The sequence below is a fragment of the Drosophila subpulchrella genome, unplaced genomic scaffold (genome assembly GCF_014743375.2).
Source record: "Drosophila subpulchrella strain 33 F10 #4 breed RU33 unplaced genomic scaffold, RU_Dsub_v1.1 Primary Assembly Seq354, whole genome shotgun sequence".
Classification (NCBI taxonomy): domain Eukaryota; kingdom Metazoa; phylum Arthropoda; class Insecta; order Diptera; family Drosophilidae; genus Drosophila; species Drosophila subpulchrella.
In genome coordinates this window covers 4,420,140-4,442,641 of record NW_023665577.1, presented here as the reverse complement: position 1 = coordinate 4,442,641, position 22,502 = coordinate 4,420,140, and the positions used below count along the sequence as shown (strand labels likewise).

The 22,502-nt window shown below is 39.4% G+C and overlaps 1 protein-coding gene across 17 annotated transcripts in view; it reads right to left on the bottom strand.

Moving 5' to 3' along the window:
• LOC119559918 (dystrophin) overlaps window positions 1-22,502 on the bottom strand; it is a 151,390-nt gene that overhangs the window by 82,626 nt on the left and 46,262 nt on the right. For 11 of the 17 annotated variants that reach the window (XM_037873100.1, XM_037873111.1, XM_037873101.1 and 8 more), the window contains 6 exons: window positions 17,312-17,380; window positions 16,909-16,999; window positions 16,717-16,837; window positions 16,520-16,653; window positions 15,879-15,972; window positions 15,732-15,812 (listed from right to left, as the gene is read on the bottom strand). In XM_037873100.1, coding sequence (XP_037729028.1) covers window positions 15,732-15,812; window positions 15,879-15,972; window positions 16,520-16,653; window positions 16,717-16,837; window positions 16,909-16,999; window positions 17,312-17,380 — 590 coding nt within the window. Of the gene's footprint in view, window positions 1-15,731; window positions 15,813-15,878; window positions 15,973-16,519; window positions 16,654-16,716; window positions 16,838-16,908; window positions 17,000-17,311; window positions 17,381-18,101; window positions 19,911-22,502 lie in introns of all 17 variants that reach the window. The other 6 variants (XM_037873102.1, XM_037873113.1, XM_037873108.1 and 3 more) reach the window with 2 other exon arrangements.

Genomic DNA, 22,502 nt, shown 5'->3' with positions numbered 1-22,502 from the left:
ACATGCAGGGTTGTCTATGTGTTCGATATAAGAAAATTAACAACCCAACAATGGATCAACAAGGTAAATCGGGAATGTACTTACATTTAAAAAATGCTTTTCAAATGTGAAAAATGTATTCTAATTTTAAGCAATGAAACACTGATATAAAAAAGTTTACAGTTTCGTGTAGCCACAAGGATTAATACCAATTTTAACCATTAAAATATAACTTCCCAATTGATATTTAAAAAAAAAAACATTTTTAGATTAAAAATACTTTTATTTCAATTATTTTTTTTACCCTCTAAAAAAATCTAGTTATTGACGGAATTGAATTTGGATAATCGGTTTTCAATAAATCCCCATTCTAGGATTATTACAATATTATTATTATAATATTTTATTCATAGAAATGTCCCTAAATCATTCTAGACAATTTTTTTCTGGCCATTACAAACCAGCTGCCAACCCTGTTTGCTTGGCAATTTATCAGCACGACACCTTCTGGCCAATAGACATTGCCAACATGGCTAATACCAACAAACCCATGGACAGCACCGACAGCCACGGACATATACAGCCATGCAAACACCTAGCAAATACGCAACCAAGTGAGAAATGAAGACGAGTTAGTTAAGATGGAAGAGCTGAAAGGGGAGAAAGGAGAAAGCCAGGGAAAGTCTGGAGGTGGCGAGAGATAAGCCCGCTGCAGTCACCTCAAGCCATCTGGCGAGCCTCGGATGTGGGAGGAATGGATGTGGGAATCCTGCAGGACGACGGCATAAATCAGGATATACATATAGATGCAGGGGGAGAGTGGTCCAGGCAGAACGGGAAGCGATAAAAGACAAAACGGGCCAAGGAAACCGCTCCAAAGGCAAACGGCAACACTAATTGAAAAGCAAGGTAGAATTAATGGCTAGGGAAATGTAAGCGCTCCATAAACTTTTTCCCTGCAAAAAGGGGAAAACCCACGGCAGGCGGCAAAGGAAAAAGAAAATGCCGAACTAGAACGGAACGGTACTTAAGTTGGCCAATTTGGAGACCACGCAGTCACCGCAGTTTCCCCTCTTTCAGGCTCCCTAATTTTCCATTTCTATCTGGTAGTTCATTCTTTCTCCTACTACCCTGACTTAAGCACTGAAATTAGTTTTTCGGTTAGACCATTTTATTAACATTTAATTGAAATAGGCAAACAAGCAACAAATGAGCTGCCACAGGCCATATTCATTTGTACAGTGAGTGACGGGGCTATAAATGGGGCTATCAACAAAATTATCACAAATGTATGTATGTTGTTCATTTTTAAAAGGACCTACCAACTTAATTAGTTATAAATTATATTAATATTATTAATATTGATATTATCTTTAATATTTTTAATATATAATTTATATAAATAAATTACTATAGAGAACTACGGTTTTTGTATAGTTAAATATAATATAAAAGTAACCAGTTAAAATTTATTTTAAAAAATCTGTACGATTAAAAAAAAATAATTAAAACCTTACATTAAGACAGCTTTTGAGTGCGAATTCAAAAGACATTATTTGTAGGATACACAATACAAATGAAAATAAATAAATAAAATAAATACATTTTAACAACTTGACAATTTTGCAAAAATAACCCATCACATTAAAGCTTTGAAACGCACTGTACCTCTCTTGGAAATTAACACCCATTTAAGCTAGTTAATAACACAATCAAGATTCTTGTGCGAAGGAGGGGCGCTCTTGGGACGACTTGGTCTGGGTCTTGGTTCCGTTTCGGGCACTCAACTGAAAAGTTTTAATCCGCTAAAAGCCAACCGAAGTAGGATTATGGGCTTTTGGCATGCCATTGATACGCATGTTCCACTGTAGCAAGTCTTTGTGTGCGTATGCGTTTTATGATGATGAAGGTGTGAAAATGGGAAAAGGTGTGTGTGGGTTATAAAATAAACTCTTAACGGAAGTTATAAATAAGTTATAAAGCAACCGAGATGGGAATTCACCAAACTTAAGCCTTAAGAACACAATTTAAGGTTAAAACCAAAAGGAAAATTAAAGCCTTAAATTTAAAATATCCTGGAGAAGGCCAGACTAATAATTGCTAGCTAACTAGATAACTCACAATCCTTGCTTCAGGCACAATAAAATTTATTACGTATACGCACTGAACGCCTTAAGTTATGATAATTAGGTTCGAATGCTTTAAGGCACCCCATAATTCTTATAATAATAACACTAATCATCTAGATAATAGCTGAAGTTCAAAAGAACCATACCCGAATTTAAATGCCATTTAAAGCCTTTTTTCTTTTCTTTTTCAAGGCCCAGCACATTTATTTATTTATTAGGCGACCGTTTCTTGGGTCTCCTAGAGCTGGACATTAAAACTCGATTATTTCGATAATAAAAGTTCAGGGACGAACGTGCATCGAAAGCAAATAGCAAAATTCCAAACTTTGAGAAGCAGAAAAAGAAAGAGAAAAAATGAAAAGAGGTACTATCGAAACTGGAACTATTTATGAAGGACCAAACACCTAATTGAAAGGGGTGGATAAAGACGGTTCCATTAATTTTCGACGAATGGAAATGCTCGGAAAAACTTTTCTCTTTTCCATTTCAATTTTCGCCATTTTCTTGGCATTTTCACGCTGCTTTTGCTGACTGCGAAAAAACTTTTTTTGCTGGTGCAAATAAAATCACAATAAACTAATTGAATTCGGCAAATCGTTTCCCATAGGAGTGGCAGGAATGTGGACTGAATGAAAGCAGTGCGCGAAATTAATTCAATTGGCTAACAATAATAATTTGCACAATAAAAACGGCAACAATTGAATGGAAGCAGAGGCGAAACTTGGTCAAAGACTTAATCGCACAATGAAAGTTCTCCACACTCCCATTTCTCTTCTTTCACCAGCTGTTACGTGATTTCCTCGAAGGTCCTGTTTTCTTTCTGTGCCTGCAACTGATGGCCAAAGGAAAAGTTTCCTTCACTTGTCGTTAAATTAATGAAATTGTTATGCAAAATCACCAACTACTGGAAAAGCAACAAAAACTAAGTGGAAAGTTTAATAACAAAGAGTTGCGAACAATTAAAAGCGAAGGGATTCGGCAGGTGGAACTGTTAAGATGATGATTGAATGATGATTGCAAAGGGATGAACGGTAGAATTACTCCAAACTTTTTATATCATTTTTAATAATTTGTTCCAGAAAGTGGCTTCTCGTCCATCTTGCAAAAACAGTTATTATTTGTATCTAAATATGCGTAACATCTCTGTAGATACTTCAAGTATTTTTCCGCAGTTGCAACTGTAAGGTGAGTGTTCAATGTGGCGTATACGCAATATCAAGTGAAAACCACTTGAACAAGCACATAACGACAAGTTTCCTTTTTCTGGTTTTCCCTTTTTATTTTTGGGTTTCGTTTCGGTTTGGTTTGGTTTGCCTCGGTTTCGGTTCTCTTTGCAAATAACCTCGGGCACGTTTCTTGGCTAACTGCTTACAAGTCCGGTTCTGTATTCCCTTAACCTCCCCAAACAGTGCGAGTATCTACCATGTACATTTCATTTTTATACGGCAACAATGCCGGATCCTTTCCTCCTTGTACAACACTTAAATCCCAATTCGTTTCGGGTGCAGGAGAGATGGGAGATGGGAGATGGTCGATGGTTGATGGAAAATGGGAAATGTGAAATGGGTGGGGAGCACTTACTTAACATGCATGTATGGATATTTTATTGATACGCAACTGTGAGTGCCGCCGGGCGATTGGACACAAGGAGCCGATGGAGAGCGGAGAAAATGGAAAAGTGTGGCAAATAAAAATGAAAATGTGTTGCGAGGCCTTTAATGCGTTTCGCAAGCATTTCGGGTCCTCTTGCCTCGAGGAGTCTGACGCACACAAAAGTGGAATGGCCCAATAAATGGCCATTGGCCAGGGAGCAGAAGTGGGATCACACCCGCCACTCGATTTTCCGTTGCAGGAAACCGAGTACTACCGCTGGCAAGTCACATGGAAAACTCTTTGAGTTTTCACTGCCAGCACAAGCCTTTTCACTTGCTTAACAACTGCGCATTGTTTCAAAGTGGTATGGATACAACAGAAACTAAAAATTGAAAATTAAAGGGTATAGCTTTTAATTCGGTCAATAATTGGAATTAATTTTGATCTTGAAGGTTTTTAGCATATCTTTACAGAGTATATACAAGTATAAAAAAGACTTAGCTCAAGTTTTATCACATATTAAATTCATTTTATATTCCATTAGAGCAAGTTTTCAGCGATAAGTTTAAGTAACACTCATAAGATACCCCTTTAAATATCATCACATTATTATTATATTATTATTATAGTTTTTTTTTGCTAGTTCGAAAGTGTATCTAAAATGCAATTGTGGGTCTTCAGAAAACCTCTCTACCACTTTTTCCAGTCTCATGCGTCAAGACTGTTCATTCATCTTCCTTCGCTTGGATTTCGTTACCGAATCGGGTACAACAATCAATAAAATTGAAGATTTGCCTTTTTCGCTCAGCCACACAAAAGTCATGCCAGCTGCTGCCCGGACTCATCCTACTCCCCAAACATATATATAAATCGGTATATATCGGTATTTTTGGGAGGCTTTTGGGGGGACAGAGTGTCAGGGAATTTGCAAATGCCGACTGATTAATGACGCAATAATTGTTGGCACACGCAGGCTGAGCGATGGATGGCCGAAATGTATTTAAGTCTCTGGTTTGTTTTGCTTTCGACCAAAAGGCAAACAAAGTGTTAAAAAATTGACTTTCGGACCAAGGGATCAATGGCTGGTCGTTGTTCGGGCCATTTGATAGGATTATTATCGTGTTCTTAGCCCTTTTGGCATTCGATTTTGCGGAAAGCTTTTGTCGGCTCCCTAAAGTTCCATTTCGTTGCGTTCAATTTACCAAATTGCTTGAGTGGCGAATGGAAATTTCAACTATTTTCCCCATTGGTTTTTCTATTAGCGGGTCGAACTCTTGGGGGATTGAGGTACCCTTAATGATGATTTATATTTGCTTTGAGCTTTGAATTGGTTGCCTAATTATGCCAGTTAAGCGTTCGGAGTTTTTTTGGGGGTACCCAATGAATTTCAATTTCAATTTCCCCAATGATAACTGACACTTTAAATGGTTTTCTGATTGAAACTCATTGAAAGGCGTCCTAGATAATGATCGCTAAGTAATTGAACTAATGTTTATTTTGAGGAGGGTTTTTGGGCTATGCTTCATTGAATCCAACCAAAGGAATGTTGATTGGTTTGTTCATTGGATTTGTAATTAATAAAAGAAAATCTGATTTCATTTATATGTTTTCTATTGTTTTTAATAAAAACCAACTGATCATGACTTCTTTTTTTTGCGTATACAAAGCCACTTTTTCTTTATAACCGTGGTATAGTGAACGTCCCTTTGGGACTTGATATCCCTTAGCATATTTGTTTTTATAATTCCACACTGCGTAAACAAAGAATAATTAGCAAAAGAAACAAACGAAGGTAATAAAGGGAGTGGGTTCTGGTCCTCTGAAGGTGTTGAAAATTATGCATAAGAGAGGCAAAACGGAAATGAAGTACGAATTTCCTAGCTGCTGCGATTTATGTTGCCCACAGATCCCAGAGGATATTTTCCGGGGAGATGGGTTGAGAATGGGATGCTGCAGGTAAAGTCAGCCGGTTGCCAGGCGCGCTAATTTGCTAAGCTCGCTTACACATTGGAACTGGTTTGGAAGCCCCCTTCTAAGCACCCAACCCCCCAAGGGAGGTCCTGGCAAAGGCTTTTGCGGTATTATCATTAGAATTTAAATTGCCTTTCGTCGCTAGAGTTGTGTTGTTGCTTCTTCGGAGTCGCTAAGGTAGAGCAAATAATTTGTGGCGCCACCGCTGGCATATTTTTTATGAGCTTATTTACCCTTCTGCCGTGGGTCTCTCTAATTTAAGCGCCTTTTCTTTAAGCTCTTTTATCTAACTGAATATTTAATTAACCGCACAGCGCGAGTTGCCGGTGAAAAAAAGTGAAAACTGTGTGGAAAAGTATAGGGAGTGACAGAAAAGAATTGGGTTAAGCCAACTACAACTAAAAATATTATCCAAAGCGAAGGAAAACTTTTTCGGAGGAACAACTTTCGTTTCGGATTTTTCCCTCTCTCTCTTTTTTCTCGGGTGGTTTTCATACCATTTTTATCTTATTTAACTTGTATTATCTTGCAGCGTGATAAGCCTTATCTGGCATGTGTTTTGTATGGTTTGCTCGGCTTTTTGTTGCTATTGCTGCTGCTGGCATTTTCAAATAGTTGTGAACTTTATCACAACAACGAACCACAACGACCCCAGCCGCATGGGCAAACCACCCACATTTTGTGGCTGAAAGGGCCCATCATCTAGACCCCACCCCACATCTCCTTTATAATCTGCTGTAACTTTCTGGCCCACTCTTAACTGACATTTTTGGTTTCTGCGGTTCTTTTCTGTGACTCTTTTGCGCTAATTTGGCCAGCTAAAATACGACAGAAAAAAGACTGGAAATGTACATAGAGATTTCATATTATTTCAAGATTTATTTATGTCGCAGCGAGGGAGATGACATTGAAATTTTGATGTGGATTTATTATCTCCTATGTGGTGTGTCGTTTGTTCTTATTTTAGAGCCGGTCTGGAACATGTTTTTCTGTTTACATTTTCTGTTTTAATTTTTTTTGGTATTTTTGATTGACAATCGCATGGTTGCGAAAATAATTGCGGTATCAGCGTTCTTTTGATGCATAATTTCAACATCTTTTCTTACATCCTGGAACTCAAATTAGGAAAAAAAAGTTGTTTACATGTAGAAACAATTTAAAATTTATAAATAATATTAAAAATAAGTAAACAAATAATTTTTAAACAGTTTTGGTGAAGCCTTTATTTTAACTTTCACTTTTACCTTAAGCTTTCAGAATTTCCTTAGACTTTTCCTACTAAAAAGTGTATTGCTAGCCAGTTTGAAATTCCTACTTTCTTGTTTTTATTGCAGTTCCACAGATGCTGTCATGACATTTGCCAATTGTGAGTGAATTGTGTCGAACATTTTTCGCTCTGGCCTGTGGAAAAGAATTGGATTTTCTTTTCCCTTTTTGTGTTTTCGATGCAACTGTCGGAAGATTGTGTTGATTTATTTGATGAAATGTTTTTCTTGGTGGAGCGTCCAAGCAAAATATTGATGGAATGCAAATTTTCGGATTGATGGCACTGGACGTAAACAAATTTGCAGAGGTGCTAGATTTGAAAGACAAAATTTTGATAGAAGCTGGAATTTCCGCATTTTTTGGAGAACTGTGCCATTGGGCAGAAAATTAATGGTTGTTAGTGTAAGCAACATTAAGTTCCAGTTTTTAAAAAAACATTTTTTTTTCATAATAACTTACCTAACCATGAAACATTTTAAAAAGTATTTTTAAAGCTTCTTATTTTCCTATTTTTTACATGCTTAAGCCATCCTTAAACTGCCCTTCAAAATATACAAAAACTAAGTAAGGGCCCGAAAACACAAAGCCCTTGTGAAACCCTCTTTTAATTCCTCCCACTCTGAATTTTTCCCACAAAATGATAATGCATTTTTAATATGCACATAATTCTCTTATACATTTTCGCAAAAGGACAAAGATATGAAAGGCCGTGAGAAAAAAAAACTATAGAATGAAAAGGGTGCGGAAAAGCGGCGGGAAATGCGGTGGAAAAGCAGAATAAATAACATTTAGTGTGAACGCCGAGAACATGCGAAAATGTAGTTAACATTGCAAAACAGTAACGAATGAAGTGGAAATGGAATTGAAAGCGCAAACTCACACACACACACTCAAAAAAGGACGAAGGACTTCAGCACAAAAGTATGCAAGTGCTAGACACAAAACTCTGTGCGAGAGAGAGAGGGGTAGCAAAAATAGAAAGAGACGTAGCTTCTTTTGTGCTGTTTTATGTCTGTCTCGGTTTCTGCATTTCCAGCTGCATAAAGTTCGCATTTAATTTCGTTGGCAACACTTTTTTTTCGCAGGCTCCCGAGCATTTCCTTCCTTTTTTCTAGCTTTACCCCCTGTTTTCCTCGTTTTTCACGAATATCTCCGTTGTTGTTTTTATCGCATGTTTGGCCGCGAGTTATCATTTCTAGAGGCACCCACACACATAGACCTTAGAATCGCTGTAAACATGTCACAGTGTCTGTGCGGCGTCTGCAGTTCGCCCATTTTCCCCCACCCCCCATTTTCCACCCACTCCCCTTTATTTTTTTGCTCGCAAACAGGAAGCAGTCAGCCCAACACTGGCACAAATTAAATGCAATAACACGAGAGCAAAAACAAAAAATAAATAAAGGGAAAAAAGGAAAAATAAAAGGGAGCCCAGGCAGGGAAGTCTTCTATATATGAACCTCGGAGCTGCCGCAACGGAAATTCTATGCAGGATAAAGGGGAGCCAAGTCCTGCGGATGGGAATAGAAGTAGTGCCACGTTCGAGCAATTATAGTCAAAGTGAAGTTGTAATCTTTGGTGGGTCCCCTGCAGATGGCAATGACAAATAACTTCATCTGCCATGCAAGAGAAATGCTTGCGGAATTTACACACGGAATTGGAAACCTGATCCTGAGATATGCGAAAGGGAGTTGAATTCCAAATCAAGGCGCGTTAGATATGATTTATACGTGATTTATTTACTAGGATTCTCATTTGCTCAATTATAAAATTGTAAGTCCTACTAAACATATTTAATTACCCATTCAATAATATAATTAATAAGTGCAAATCTCTGAAAAGCTACCTCAATATTATAGGAAAATGATAATTTGTTTTATACCATATGAAAAAATTTTGAGATTTCAAGAAAGATACAAATCTACACACCAAACTATTTTTTGGCTTAAATTTACTAATAATAGTTACCTAACTTTAAAAAAAGTTAAGAACTATAGTGACGTGCATTTTATTGTTTATTTAAAAGAAAAAATATTACAAATATTAAGTTGTGTGTGTTTTGTTGTTGGTATAGTAACTATTTCGTTGGTAAAATTGACAATGTCACGAGATGGGAACATTTAACTATTATATTGGCCAATTTTACCTAAAGGCTTTTTTTGTGTGTATAGTAAAGCAGTTAAATAAACAATATTTTTTTTTTATTTATATTACAATTATTTGATGTCCAAGTTTCTAACAAATGTTAGGATCGATAATCTTTCTAACTAAGTTGACTTAAATCTTAAGAACAAACACACAAAGTTTTCACTTTCCATAAAATTGGTTCAATGAACTATAAAGAATAATTTCCCGTATAACTTTAACTAAAAAAGACCTTTTCAAGCTAGTTCCTAGCTCAGCTTATCAATCACCAGTCAGTCAACCGTGTCCTTGTCCCGTTCACAGTGTCCTGACCCTTCAACTCCGCGATCCGCTGATCCTGCGAGGCTCGAAAGTATGCAACACTTTGTTTCTTTTCCGCATCTCCTCGCAACCACCGACTGACAAGGGCCACTCCAAACTGGCTGCAGTGGGTCCACAGAAACTAACCATCGCACACACATCTGCATCCCGTGGTCATTGCCGTCCAAACGGGGATGGCAAAAAAAAAGGAAAAACAAACAGGAGCTGCAGAGCCTGGTCAATCGTCGGCGTTCAACGTCCAAGTCAAGGACCATTGCCTCGCCCTCAAGTGGAACTCCGCCCCTTATTTTTGTTTCTATGTAAACTTTTTCCCCGCCATTCGCTCTGCTTTGTTTTTCTCCCCCCAGATTCTACCCACTTCACTGATTTTTTCTGTTTTCTTTTTTGGCCACGCTTTGCGCGGAAATGTAAATTAATTGGTCTAACAAAGTGCACTTCAATTGTGCTGCGGGCATGTGTTGTTTTAGTTGTTAGTTTGCGTGTTCTTGTTGGGCGGGTTTTTCGTTTTTCGGTGAGTTTTCCATTTCTGGCCGGGCGATCATTAAAGTTTCGAGTGTTCCATAATGCAGCCGGCATAAGCGGTTGACTTTTTGACATCCCCACAATAATTTTAAATGGTAATGGGTTTTTAACAAAATGAAAATTGCCAGTTTGTTGGAGAATGCAGCCTGAACTTTTTATCAAGAGTCGGTTTCATTTAAAATTTTAAGAAATTTCGTTTATGTTTTGAAGTTAACATATATTTAAAAAATTAAATTTCAATAACTTAAAATTTAAAGAAGTTTACTTTATGTTTTTAAATAAACATATAAATAAATATTTAAGTTTTAACAACTGAAAATCATTATTCTGAAATGAAGAATAATTTAAAAAAATATTTTGGAATATTTTAGTTTGTATTTTAGATATGTATGTATTTTACCAAAACAAAATACAATTTTTATGTTCCCTTCGTTTAACAGTTTTCCGCTTTAAAAGTTTAAAAGCACCTACTGAACGCCCACCAAGTTTAATTGGGTGAAAAGTTTCATTTAAATATTCATAAAACAGGCCACAAACTAAAAAGCCTTTTTAAGGCAGCATAAAAAATCACGAAAAATATTTTGATATCAGCCTACGAAAAGCCACCAAAATCCGATTCAGTGATTATAACTTTTAACTAAACAGACAATTAATACTCAAGCGAGCCGCTGGCCAAAAACTCGAGTTGCGCCACTAATCAAACTACTTTTCGGGGAACCCACGCAACATCAACATCTCCAACAGCCCCAGACAATCGGTCAGACAATTTCAAGTGCTTCTAACAAACAAACTTCAAAGCCTACGCATTCTGTTGTTATTTGTTGTGAACTTGTTTTTGTATCACATTTTTGTTGCTTTGTTTTTGGTTACTTGTTGCTCAGCCGCCGCTGCTTTTGTTTCTGTTTCGGTTTCTGGGTTCTTCAACAGGTAAGATCTCATGCCCCACACACCAGAAAAAAACACAAAGTCTTGACAAGCATTCGGAATCGGCGGGTTGACATTTGTTGTTTGGCTTGAGCTTGAGTTTGAGTCGTGTTGACCAATGTCGTCTCCCACACCCAGCGTCTGGTTTTCCTGGGACTGCGCCTCGAAAGTGTGGAAATCTTGTCATGAATGAGCATTTCCCCCACTCGAGGCACGCTCGATTGTGTTGTCATTAGATAAATAATCGGCTTTAGCCCTTTCCCCCGCCCTATAATCTCGTTTTTCTATGCTAAATCGTGTTAACACGTATTAGATCTTATGTCGGCTCTTCGATTGCCCCAAGAGAATTGAAAGTTTTTTAAGATTTCCATGTATTCCAGCTTCTGTGTAAGACTCAAAGAGGCTACGCTTTTGAAGAGTATTTGAAAGGCTTGAGACTTTTAAGTACATAATTATCTGGGTTAAGGCTGAGTTACAGCACAAAAAATAAGAACGACACCTGAAGACTTCGTTGAGATGATAATAAACTATGACAATTTAGTTATCTTTATTTGTATGCTATTGCGCAAGTTCTTGTTCTTTGGGACATGTGGTAAATTTGTTGGGTAATTTACATGTTTAGGTGATTGCAAAGAACTTTACCAAGTCAGCATGATTTTCAAATTTTGATAATGAAATCTTAGGAATCTTTAAAATTTTAAGATTTTAATGAATAATTATTAATTTTTAAAAATCTTTTTATAGATGCCTTTATTTCCATTCAATTCAAAATAAATTCATCGAAACAAACAAGTGCCCCATAAGCCCTTAAATACTAATTTGTTACAATTTACACAATTTTTTATAAAACATTTCGTAGTTAAATACAAATAATTGAATCTTGGGACATTTCAAAATTTTAATCTTTCAAAGTACTATTATTTAATTTTAAAAGTCCCTCTATAGTTGCCTTTATTCCCATTCAATTCAAAAGAAACAAGTGCCCTATAGCCCCTTAAAACCATTTTGTTACACTTTCCACAATTCGTAATTAAACATTTCGTATTTAAAAAAACGATGCATTATTCAAGTTAAGCTCTTTTCGCTTTCATTTTGATATTCCATTTGTCTATGGATGTTTTCGGTAGATTTAATTGGCACTAAAACAATTCTTAAGGCGATTATAATTGCCAGCGAGTAGAATTTTCATAAATTCCCAACGAAAATTTCAATTTCACTTTGCGCGAGGCGCACACAAGCACAGGGTCATTGTGTGTATGTGTGGTTGAGTGAAATATGTGTGCATAATTAATGCACATTTCACTTTAAAATGCACAGGCACACACACACACACACACACAAGCATAGACGGGAAATGCAACTGCACTCGCACACACACCTACACTCGCTTACAAAATGGCGACGGCTGTGACGCCTTTTCCGCCATTTGCTTTGAGCCGAGATTTGTGTTTAATTGTTGCATGGCGAATTCAATTTGCATGTGTCTGTGTGCGAGTGTCTGCTTGTGTGGGTGAAAGTGCAATGCACGCCTCAAAGTAGGCAACGAATGTTTGCTTTTACTATTTATTTGCTGTTTTTTAATATTCTTTTTTTTAATTTTATATTTTTTTTAATATTTTCTTTTATTTTTCTTTACTTTAATTATTTTTTTTTCATAGACCGATTACAATTTTAATGTTCACCAAAACCGGAACCGGTTAAAAGAGTTCTGCCGCTTGGCCTTTTCCGTTAAACACGCGCGACCGGGCGCATCTCAAAACACGAACTGAAATTCGAAACTGAAAACTCGACGCCAGCATCCGCATGCGACGCCGGCAGCGACGTCGGCCGAGGCAGCGGCAGCGGCAGCGAGTTATCCGGAATGGAATCCGAAATAGCCAAAGTTCGTTCGTCTATCGGCCACTTCGACAGCGAACTTCGTGGGCCGAACGGTCGCATTTTCCACATGTGGGAGTCGGCCATTTCCCGAGATAATAACAACAACAGAGAGCGAAAACGACAACAGAGCGCCCCCGAAAATGAGATTGGAGACCCGGAGAGGGTTTTGGAGAGTCTTACGCACCTGGGAGAGCGGAAAATCAGCCGGTTGGTACCGTTATTACCTACCGGCAAAATAAACCAAAACAAACCCCTCTATAATACATTACTGACTTATGAACTCCCTCATAATTAAAAAGTCTTTACATTGTAAGTACTATTAAATAATTTCTCAAAAAAAGTTTAGAATTTTATAAATATAAACAAGGAAGAACGCTATAGTCGAGTACCTCAACTATCAGATACCCGTTACTCAGCTAAAGGGACCAAAGGAAAATGGAGATATGCAAGCAGCAAATGCGCCACCTACCGGCGGTAGACAGATTTAAGCGTTGTGGGCGTTAGAGTGGGCGTGGCAAAGTTTTTTTTAAATCAATCGATAGGTATTGACAAGACCAATACATTTCAGTTAAAATTTTTTATCTTGCATGAAAATTGTGGGCGCCACAGGCTTGGGCGGTTTGTGGGCGTTAGAGTGGGCGTGGCATATTCGCGTGACAAACTTGCGCTGCGCCCAAGCCTACGGAATCTAAATCTGAAATCCCATTTCTCTATCTTTGATATTTTCCGAGATATCCGCGATCATATTTACGATTTTTTGAAGTTTGTGGGCGGTTTGTGGGCGTTCAAGTGGGCGTGGCAAACTTTTTTTTGGGTCAATCGATAGGTATTGATGAGAACAATACATTTCAGTTAAAATTTTTCTTCTAGCATGAAAACTGTAGGAGCCACCGTTTTGGGCGGTTTGTGGGCGTTAAAGTGGGCGTGGCACTCTGCTGAAACAAACTTGCGCTGCGTAAGAAGCTCAGGAATCTGCACGCCTAATCTCAATAGCCTAGCTCTTATAGTTTCCAAGATCTCAGCGTTCATCCGGACGGACAGACAGACGGACAGACGGACAGACGGACAGACGGACATGGCTAGATCGACTCGGCTAGTGAACCTGATCAAGAATATATATACTTTATGGGGTCGGAAACGCTTCCTTCTGCCTGTTACATACTTTCCGACGAATCTAGTATACCCTTTTACTCTACGAGTAACGGGTATAATAATTAGTAATGCAGATCTACAATTTTAGTTCATATTAAATAAAGATAATATGAATATTACATATTATTTCTTTTTAAGATTGGTCGTTATGAAAATCTTGTAATGAACATAACTACGTATAATATTTAATAATCTGTTAAACCTTCAAATAATACATTTTAAAATATATTTGCAAAGCTCACTTTAAAAAAATTGGAAAAAGGCGCCAGAAAACAAAAAATGGAGACTTTTTGTTCCCAATATAACCAACATAAATAATGGTAAGCTGGTAGAGCTTTCATAAGAAAGTGAGTCTGCGCAGTGACAATTTTGTGGAAGAACTTAATAATAAGGGGAACAATCTATGTTCAGGAAAGTGTCCCGGATTTGGAATAAAAGCTTTGTCTTCAAGTAAAACAGCATTTTATAAAAGCTTTCAAAAATAACTGATTTTTAAATGAAATTAAACGTTTATTGCGTTAGAAATTAAAATTTCCATTAAATTTGTCTAGAAAAAAGTGACCCTAGAATCCAGTTGATTATTAAATTACAATTATTCTGAAACGGGGAATAGTTGTACGGATTTACCATTTACGTATTAGAAAATAAAGAGCAACGGACCGTGTTAAGGAAATGCAAATTCGTATTGCTAGGGCCATTAACAGGACATTTATAATCCTTAAAATCCTAATTTCCATGCGCTGAGAATTTGCATTTGAACCACCAACCGTTGAAGCAATGAAATTATTATAATTGAATTGGAATACGAAGAAAGGAAACCCAAAAAGCTCAATGCTGCAGACAAAAGCCGGGAATATTGAAAAGAAAAGCGAAAAGCGTCTTAAAATAATTATCTTAAATAGGCGAATGTAATTACAACAAGGAGGCACGGTCCCAGAACAAAGAAAATGGGAATGCCACGCCCCCAACAACGGTCTAAAGGGGAGGGGATGGCCTCCCCTTCTTCAAGCCATTCGAATAAACAAACAAACAGACGCCACAACATCACTTGAGAAAAGCGCGCCACACTGAACTCTTGAGAATATTGTAAGTAAAAGGGAGGGGGGAAGGGGGTCGGAAAATAGGGAAATAGCTAGACAAAAGGGGGGTGGGAAGCGCCCCCCAGATGAGTGTCACTGATAAGTGCATCCAGCAAGTGGGCAGAACTCATTTGTGGCCACAATGCCAATTTTGATTGCAACTGCAATCGAGACATAAAGTGCTCCGAGTGAAGACTTTGTGCGGTTCCGCTTTGGATTCCTATTCGGATTCGGATTTGTATACGGATTGGGTTCATTATAGGCAGTTCAAGTGGATCGAACTCGGCCCTTGATCGGCTGCAGTAAATTTAACCAGCTAATTGCTTCCGCTTATCCAAATAGATAAAAAGAATGAAGGAAATTAAAGAAAAACTTTTTCATGGCCAGCAATATGGAAAGATCGAGCTACAAGTCGTATATCAATAAATTCTTTAAAAAGAAATCAAATTTGTACTCTATAAATATAACAATAAGAGTAATATTTTTACTTTTATAAGCTCAGTGTATGAGTTTCCGCTTTATAAATGCCTTATATCTAGCCTCACTGTAGTTCCATGACTGCTCATCATCTTTCGCAGTTTATTCGCAGATGGTAAGCCAACAAAGCGAAAGGCAATGAACTTATCACGGAAAGGCGAACGCTCTTTATAAACTACATAAATCTGTCAAGTGTCGTTAAATTGTTACAGAATGCATTTATCATTATGTCAGCAGCAGGGTGTATTCAAATGATTCAAAAGATCAAGTCAGCGAAGAGATTAAAATTTCAACTTACCTTGAACATTAATGGATTGCGTTCTATTTCAGACTCGGCGTTTTCACAAAGTGTTTCCGTTTCCGAGAGAAAAGCAAGGAACTGTCGAGAGAAAATGATATGATTAGAATTTTCCATTCATAGTTATATTTAATATTAAATAAATACCTGATCCATGGCTCGATCAAACGATTGAAGACTATGCACAGCCGCATGCAATTGTTTGCCTCGATTGATGACTCCGTTGTTTAAGTTAGCATAGCTGGAAAATAAGTTTAAAAATGTTTTAAAAATACATTCTAAAAAAACTGTATGTAATTTAAGCACATCAGAACTTAAGTATAACTTTTAAAACATTTTAATGTTAATGTATTTTTACTAAAAATCATAATCTCTTTCATAACCTTCAACTAAAATGGTAGATAGTTAGTTATTTATTTATATACATTTAAATATTTTTTAAGGTTCCTTAAACTTTGTATTGCCAAAAACAAACAATAGTCGATTATTTAGTTTTAATACAGCAATCTATTCTTTTACACTTAGACGTTTTTCTTTTTTTTTTAAGAACTAAATGGTATAAAAAAGTTTAAGGCCATGTAGCAGTCCATATGAACTCAAACCTAGTTTAAGTCCATTTAGAGCTTGAAAATAAATGGGAAGCAAATTTTTAAGGACGTGTAGAGCCATGTTTATCAAATGTTAGTCCATTGTTCTTTTAATTAAAATGAAGGACATTTTATCTGGGTGTAGATTATAGTTTCCTTAAAGCAACGTTGTTATATTACATATCAATTAATTTATCTCACCGTTGATTAATAACCTCCGTCATTTTCTTGATCCTGGTGGTATCATCATTGGGATAGACGGCAATTAGCTTCTGCGTCAGCTCGTTGAAGATATCAAAGTGTTGCTTGTTCTGGTGCAGTTCCGCGTGGAAGGACTGTAAAGGGAATCGAAAAATAACTTTAATATAAGAAATGTCAGGACTTAAGGACCCTCGTACCTTTTGCTCCTTCTGCTGGGCCTCCAGGATGTCCGCTGTCGTGGCAATTGTTCCCATTCGCTCGGTCCTCTGCTCCATGCGGGCCAGCCACTTCTCGAGCTCCAGGCGCTTGGCCTCGAACCTGCGGTTAATTTGAGAAGGTGACAGGGGGTTAAGTGGTCGCTCGGGTGTTAAAAGGGGGTGCAAACCTACCGCTGTGAGTCGCTCAGCATGTTTTTAAGTTGGGCAGCTCGCTGCAGGACACATTGCGACGTCTCATCCCAGTGCTCACGCAATCGGGTCACTGTTGAATAATCAAACGAATTACTTATTTATTTCACACAGAATCAGGTTGGTTAAAGTTAAGTGAGACCATATTAAATATCAATAGGTAAACAAAGATTAGCCAGAGTTTATCGCCTTTCTCTTTGGTTTATTGCCCAACCATGCAATTTAGTAGGAATAACAACTTTCGTTAGCAATTTGCTTTGTCAGCTCGGCTGGATCAGGTTCATATGTGTGTGTGCTGTTATGGGTTAAGCTTGAGCCCTGTGCAGGAGGCAGGTTGGGGTTAAGTTACAACACAAACACACTATCTAGCCCACGGTGTGGTTACCTTTCAGGCAGCAACGCATATAATCTAAGTCCGCTGAACAGTGCGGAGCTAGGGAAAACTGTTTCAGCTCTACGAAGTCGAAAATCAAGAAGAAACAGAAATATTAAACTTAAGATGCAGATGTAATTTTTAAACAGAAACATAGTCAATTTAGGTAAACAGAAGAGTACGCTTTTCTGCTCAAAGCATATTTTAAAAATATTATAAATATTACTTTCTGAATACCAGTTTATTTTATTTTATTTTGTTTTTTACATAACAGCAACTAGGTAAGAAAACTTAAGATCTATACATTTTTTCGAAATATGAAAGAAAATACAAACAGAAACATTTATGAAAGTATGGATTCTCTAAAAGAAATACAATTTTACTGGCGGTCACGTGAGCACCCTCTAAAAAATCTGAAAATTGTTTATCATTGCAATTAAACTTAATAAAATATTTTTGTTACAAAATAAAAATGTATTTCAGCTAGTGAATAAATTGCTTTATAGAGGATGACCCAGATATTTATTTTACTGACATTTGGTAGAGCTTTTCCTAATCCAGACTTTTAAGGAAAATAAAAAGACAAGATGACAATTTTCCTATGACCGATTATAGCCCTGAGTGCCCTGAATAACAAAATATAAACTAATTAATACTTTCAGGTAGGTTTTCATAAAACCAATAATTCCTTTATAAAGGGTGACCCAGATATCTTTATAAATAACAGGTTCACATTTTGTTGATACAATTTTTGTTACAAATGATAAAGACAAGATGGACAAATCCCTATGAGAGACCTTACCCTGAATGCCACCGCTCGAGTTCTGGGTGAGCTGGGTCTCGTCGTGCGACGACCTCCTGCGCATGCGCAGCTCCTCCCGCGACAGTGCCCCACTTCCGGCGGCCACTTGGGCGGCGGCGGCTGCAGCGGCCGCAGCAGCAGCGGCGGCGGCGGCCCTCGACTGCGCCTGATGTTGCAGCAAAGCGGCGGCGGCAGCCGAGCCCGGCGACTGCCCCATATTGTGGACCACCTGTGGCGGTATGTTGCCCAGCAATTGCTGGCGGATCTGCTCGCGGAACTCGCTGCTCAGCGGCATGGGTGGCTGTTGCGCGCCGGAAGTGCCCGAGTTGGCCACCACGTTTCCGGTGGCTGAATTTCCGCCACCACCACCACCTCCACCTGCAGCTGCTGCAGCGGCCACGGCATTTAAATTATTCTGAAAACGATGGCGACTGTATTGCAATTCCAGTGGCAAATTCCGATCCAGGGAGCGCATATGGTGCTCTATGGTGGAGCGCATGGACTGCTCCACCTGGGAATTGGAGCTCGAGGAGGAGGAGTTGTTGTGCAGGGATTGCTGCTGGGCCTGGGCCCTCAGTTGTTTCAGTTCCTCCAGGGATTGTCGCGAGTCCCCAGCTCTACCCTCGTCTAAGGAGAGGTTCCTTTCGTAGTTGGCAGTCCTGAGATTCACAGAGCCTCCACCCAAATGACGAGATCCGGCAGCCAAACTGGCCTTAAAGCTTAGATCAAAATTGTTTTGAACGGCTGCCTCCATATTCCTCAGATTCATTTGCTCTTGCATGGCTCGCTCCATGTTGCGCAAGCCACTCTCAATTCCTCGCAGTGCATCCTCCGAACCAAACTCCTCCGTGGGCGAGGCAATCGAGCGCTGATTGATCTTCTTGGCCTCACTGGCTCTTGTGGGCGCCGGCGAGGGCACGGGATTGAGGCCATTCTTGGAGCTCTGCTCACTGAGGGCAGCCACGGCGGATTGGAGGACCAGGGGCGGCGGTGGTGGGGGCATCTCGAAGGGGTTCGAACACCGCCGGGCGGCCATTCCTTCGGCTGAGAGGGTTGAGTGCTTTTCGGGTGGCGGCGGTGGTTTATCCTTGAACTTCATGCCCGCCAGCGGGGAATTTTGTGCTGAATTTTGAGCTGAGTTTTGTGTGGACGCCGGTTTCCTGGGCAGTGGCGGTGGCTGCCTCATGGGCGGCGGTAGTCCGGGCACCACCATCGCCTGGCCATCGGGCATGCTCTTGAGACTGTGACGTTTGGGGGGTATTTCCGGTGGCGCCGCTCGATCGCTGGCGCCCCTAGCGGGGATGGCCGGAACCGGACGGCTCTGGGTGGGCGGCAGTGGGGGCGGGGCACCAGTCTTGTGGGCCGGCAGCGTATGCATCGTGTGATGCTGCTGCTCCTGTGACCCCTGCTTCCGCAGCAGCTGCTGACCCCGGAGGGCCGCCTGGGCCGCCAGTTCCGAGTTGATGCGAGGTATCTCAGGTGCGAGTTTTGGTCCATGGGCACCGGCATCATCGCCACCCAAAGTGGGCGGAATGGGGGGCGGTGGTTTGGCAGCCATTTCGATTTCCACTCCCCACTCAGGCAGCCGCCTTTTGTGCGTTTCAAAGGATTTTCCCGGGGATTTTTATTTTGTTTGCTTTTGTTGCTGTTGCTGTTGCTGTTTTTGGTTTCCAGGATTTTAACACTTCACCAGATTTGCATTATCACGTCGCGCATTATGTGCGTTTGAAAGGTTCGATTGGCCAGCGGCTCTCCACTCAATTAGAGCCGGAGTAAGTGTATAAAAAAAGTGTGTATAAAAAAGCGGCACTGTTGACATTGGTAAATCGTTGAATGTTAATGGTAAACATAAGCTCCACCTTTCTCTCTCTCTCTGCATTTCTCTCTCCTTCGGATTTGGGTTTGTTTATAAAACGTGCCGGAAACTTAACACTACCACCGACCACGAGCAAATACTCCAAAGAGCAAAACAAACACGAAAGAGTGCGAAAAATGCTCTTAGATTTGCTCACTCTCTCTCTGGTGCTTTCTTCGCAACTTTCTCTCTCCCCGCACACGCACACACAGTCACGCATTTGTTTTCACCACACTTTGCGCATTTCCCTGCGCCGGCTGTTTCTCGTTGCATACTTTTTGGCGCTGTCTGCTTTGCGGTCTTATTCACTCGGTACAGTGGATACTAACTAAAGGGAAACACTATTTTGCTAATACGCATACAGTTTATTGAATAAATTAAAAAATAAAAAAGATTTGTGGCGTCTAACGCTAACTTAAAAAATAAATGTTACTATAGTTTAACACTTTTCATGATAAGTTATGCCAGGAACTTATTTTTAAAACAAGGAAGAACGCTATAGTCGAGTACCTCGACTATCAGATACCCGTTACTCAGCTAAAAGGACCAAAGGAAAATGGAGATATGCAGCAAAGCGAGGTTGAAATGCGCCACCTACCGGCGGTAGACAGATTTAAGCGTTGTGGGCGTTAGAGTGGGCGTGGCAAAGTTTTTTTTGGATCAATCGATAGGTATTGACAAGACCAATACATTTCAGTTAAAATTTTTTATCTAGCATGAATATTGTGGGCGCCACAGGCTTGGGCGGTTTGTGGGCGTTAGAGTGGGCGTGGCATATTCGCGTGACAAACTTGCGCTGCGCTCAAGCCTACGGAATCTAAATCTGAAATCCCATTTCTCTATCTTTGATATTTTCCGAGATATCTGCTTTCATATTTCCGATTTTTTGAAGTTTGTGGGCGGTTTGTGGGCGTTCAAGTGGGCGTGGCAAACTTTTTTTTGGGTCAATCGATAGGTATTGATGAGGACAATACATTTTAGTTAAAATTTTTATTCTAGCATGAAAACTGTAGGAGCCTTAGTTTTGGGCGGTTTGTGGGCGTTAGAGTGGGCGTGGCACTCTGCTGAAACAAACTTGCGCTGCGTAAGAAGCTCAGGAATCTGCACGCCTAATCTCAATAGCCTAGCTCTTATAGTTTCCAAGATCTCAGCGTTCATCCGGACGGACAGACAGACGGACAGACGGACAGACGGACATGGCTAGATCGACTCGGCTAGTGATCCTGATCAAGAATATATATCCTTTATGGGGTCGGAAACGCTTCCTTCTGCCTGTTACATACTTTCCGACGAATCTAGTATACCCTTTTACTCTACGAGTAACGGGTATAATTACTTGGGAAGAGTTTGGATATTAATTTTGAGTTCTATTGTGTAACTTAAAGTGCTTAAATTGGACTTTGAAATAAATATATTGTAAATTTGAAAATTAATAATGACCAAAAATAATAATTTTGAAAGGTGCCATGCAAATCACTAGGTTCTAAATGACATATTAGGTGTCTCAAAGTAAGTCTAAGAATAAAGGATAGTCGCTTCCTAAATCATTGCTTCCTAAAATATATTATTGCACACTTTTGGTCACCTAAAATAGTATTAAAGTGATTTCAAGACCCTAGTGATTTGTATAGGACCCACTATAAATATACATTTCAAATGTTTATTGAACTATGTATGACTATTCAAATTTGGTAAGCATTCCCTAAGTACAAATAAATATCTAACAATTGAACACTTACATGTCCCTCAAATCGCAAGGGGTTTTGAAATCTCTTTTATATGTAATTGTAGGTGTCTTAAAGTATGCAACAGTATATTTTAAGCTCAGAAGTATAATGAATTCAATCATTGCCTTCTTTTAGTCAACTAATATATTTATATATTTAAAAGTAATTTAATGAATTTAAACAAATTAAAAATAATACTTGGATGGTTTCCCTCAATTGTAAGGGTTTCGGATATCTACTGTATGATACTGTAGGATATCTACTGTATGACTGTCTTGACTGCTTGTTCTGCATACGAAATCAGTGAGCAACTACTGGCTATGTTTTCACGCACTACCAAGTCGGTCCTGCTGCTGCATTTAACTTTTGGCACCTGCAACACCGAAAACGCAGACAAGTAGTGCGCTTTATTGTGATCCCAGATCCCAGATCCCAGGCCCCCGAAATGCCGACCCGTCTGGAGGTGGCTCATTCTGCCACAGAAAGCCCCCTCCAGACGCCTCCTTGGTGGCAGGTGCATTTAACTTCTGCCACAGACACAAACACAGACGCTGGCACACCAGCAAACAAGTGCAGACAACAATGTCGGGACGTTGGCCATTTGGCTTACAGGGCATTTCAGTTTCCACTTGTGATTCCATTGTTGTCCGTGTGCCACTGTTGCATACACCCAGCCCAGCTCAACTGTCACTGCAGCAGCATCAGCAGAAGGACTAAAAACTATTATCCCGACGACCCCTCCTGGCAACTAAAGGATCCTGGGCCCCGAGTCCTTCCTTCCTTCCGCCAGCGACTGACTCACAGTTAATAGCTTTCTCG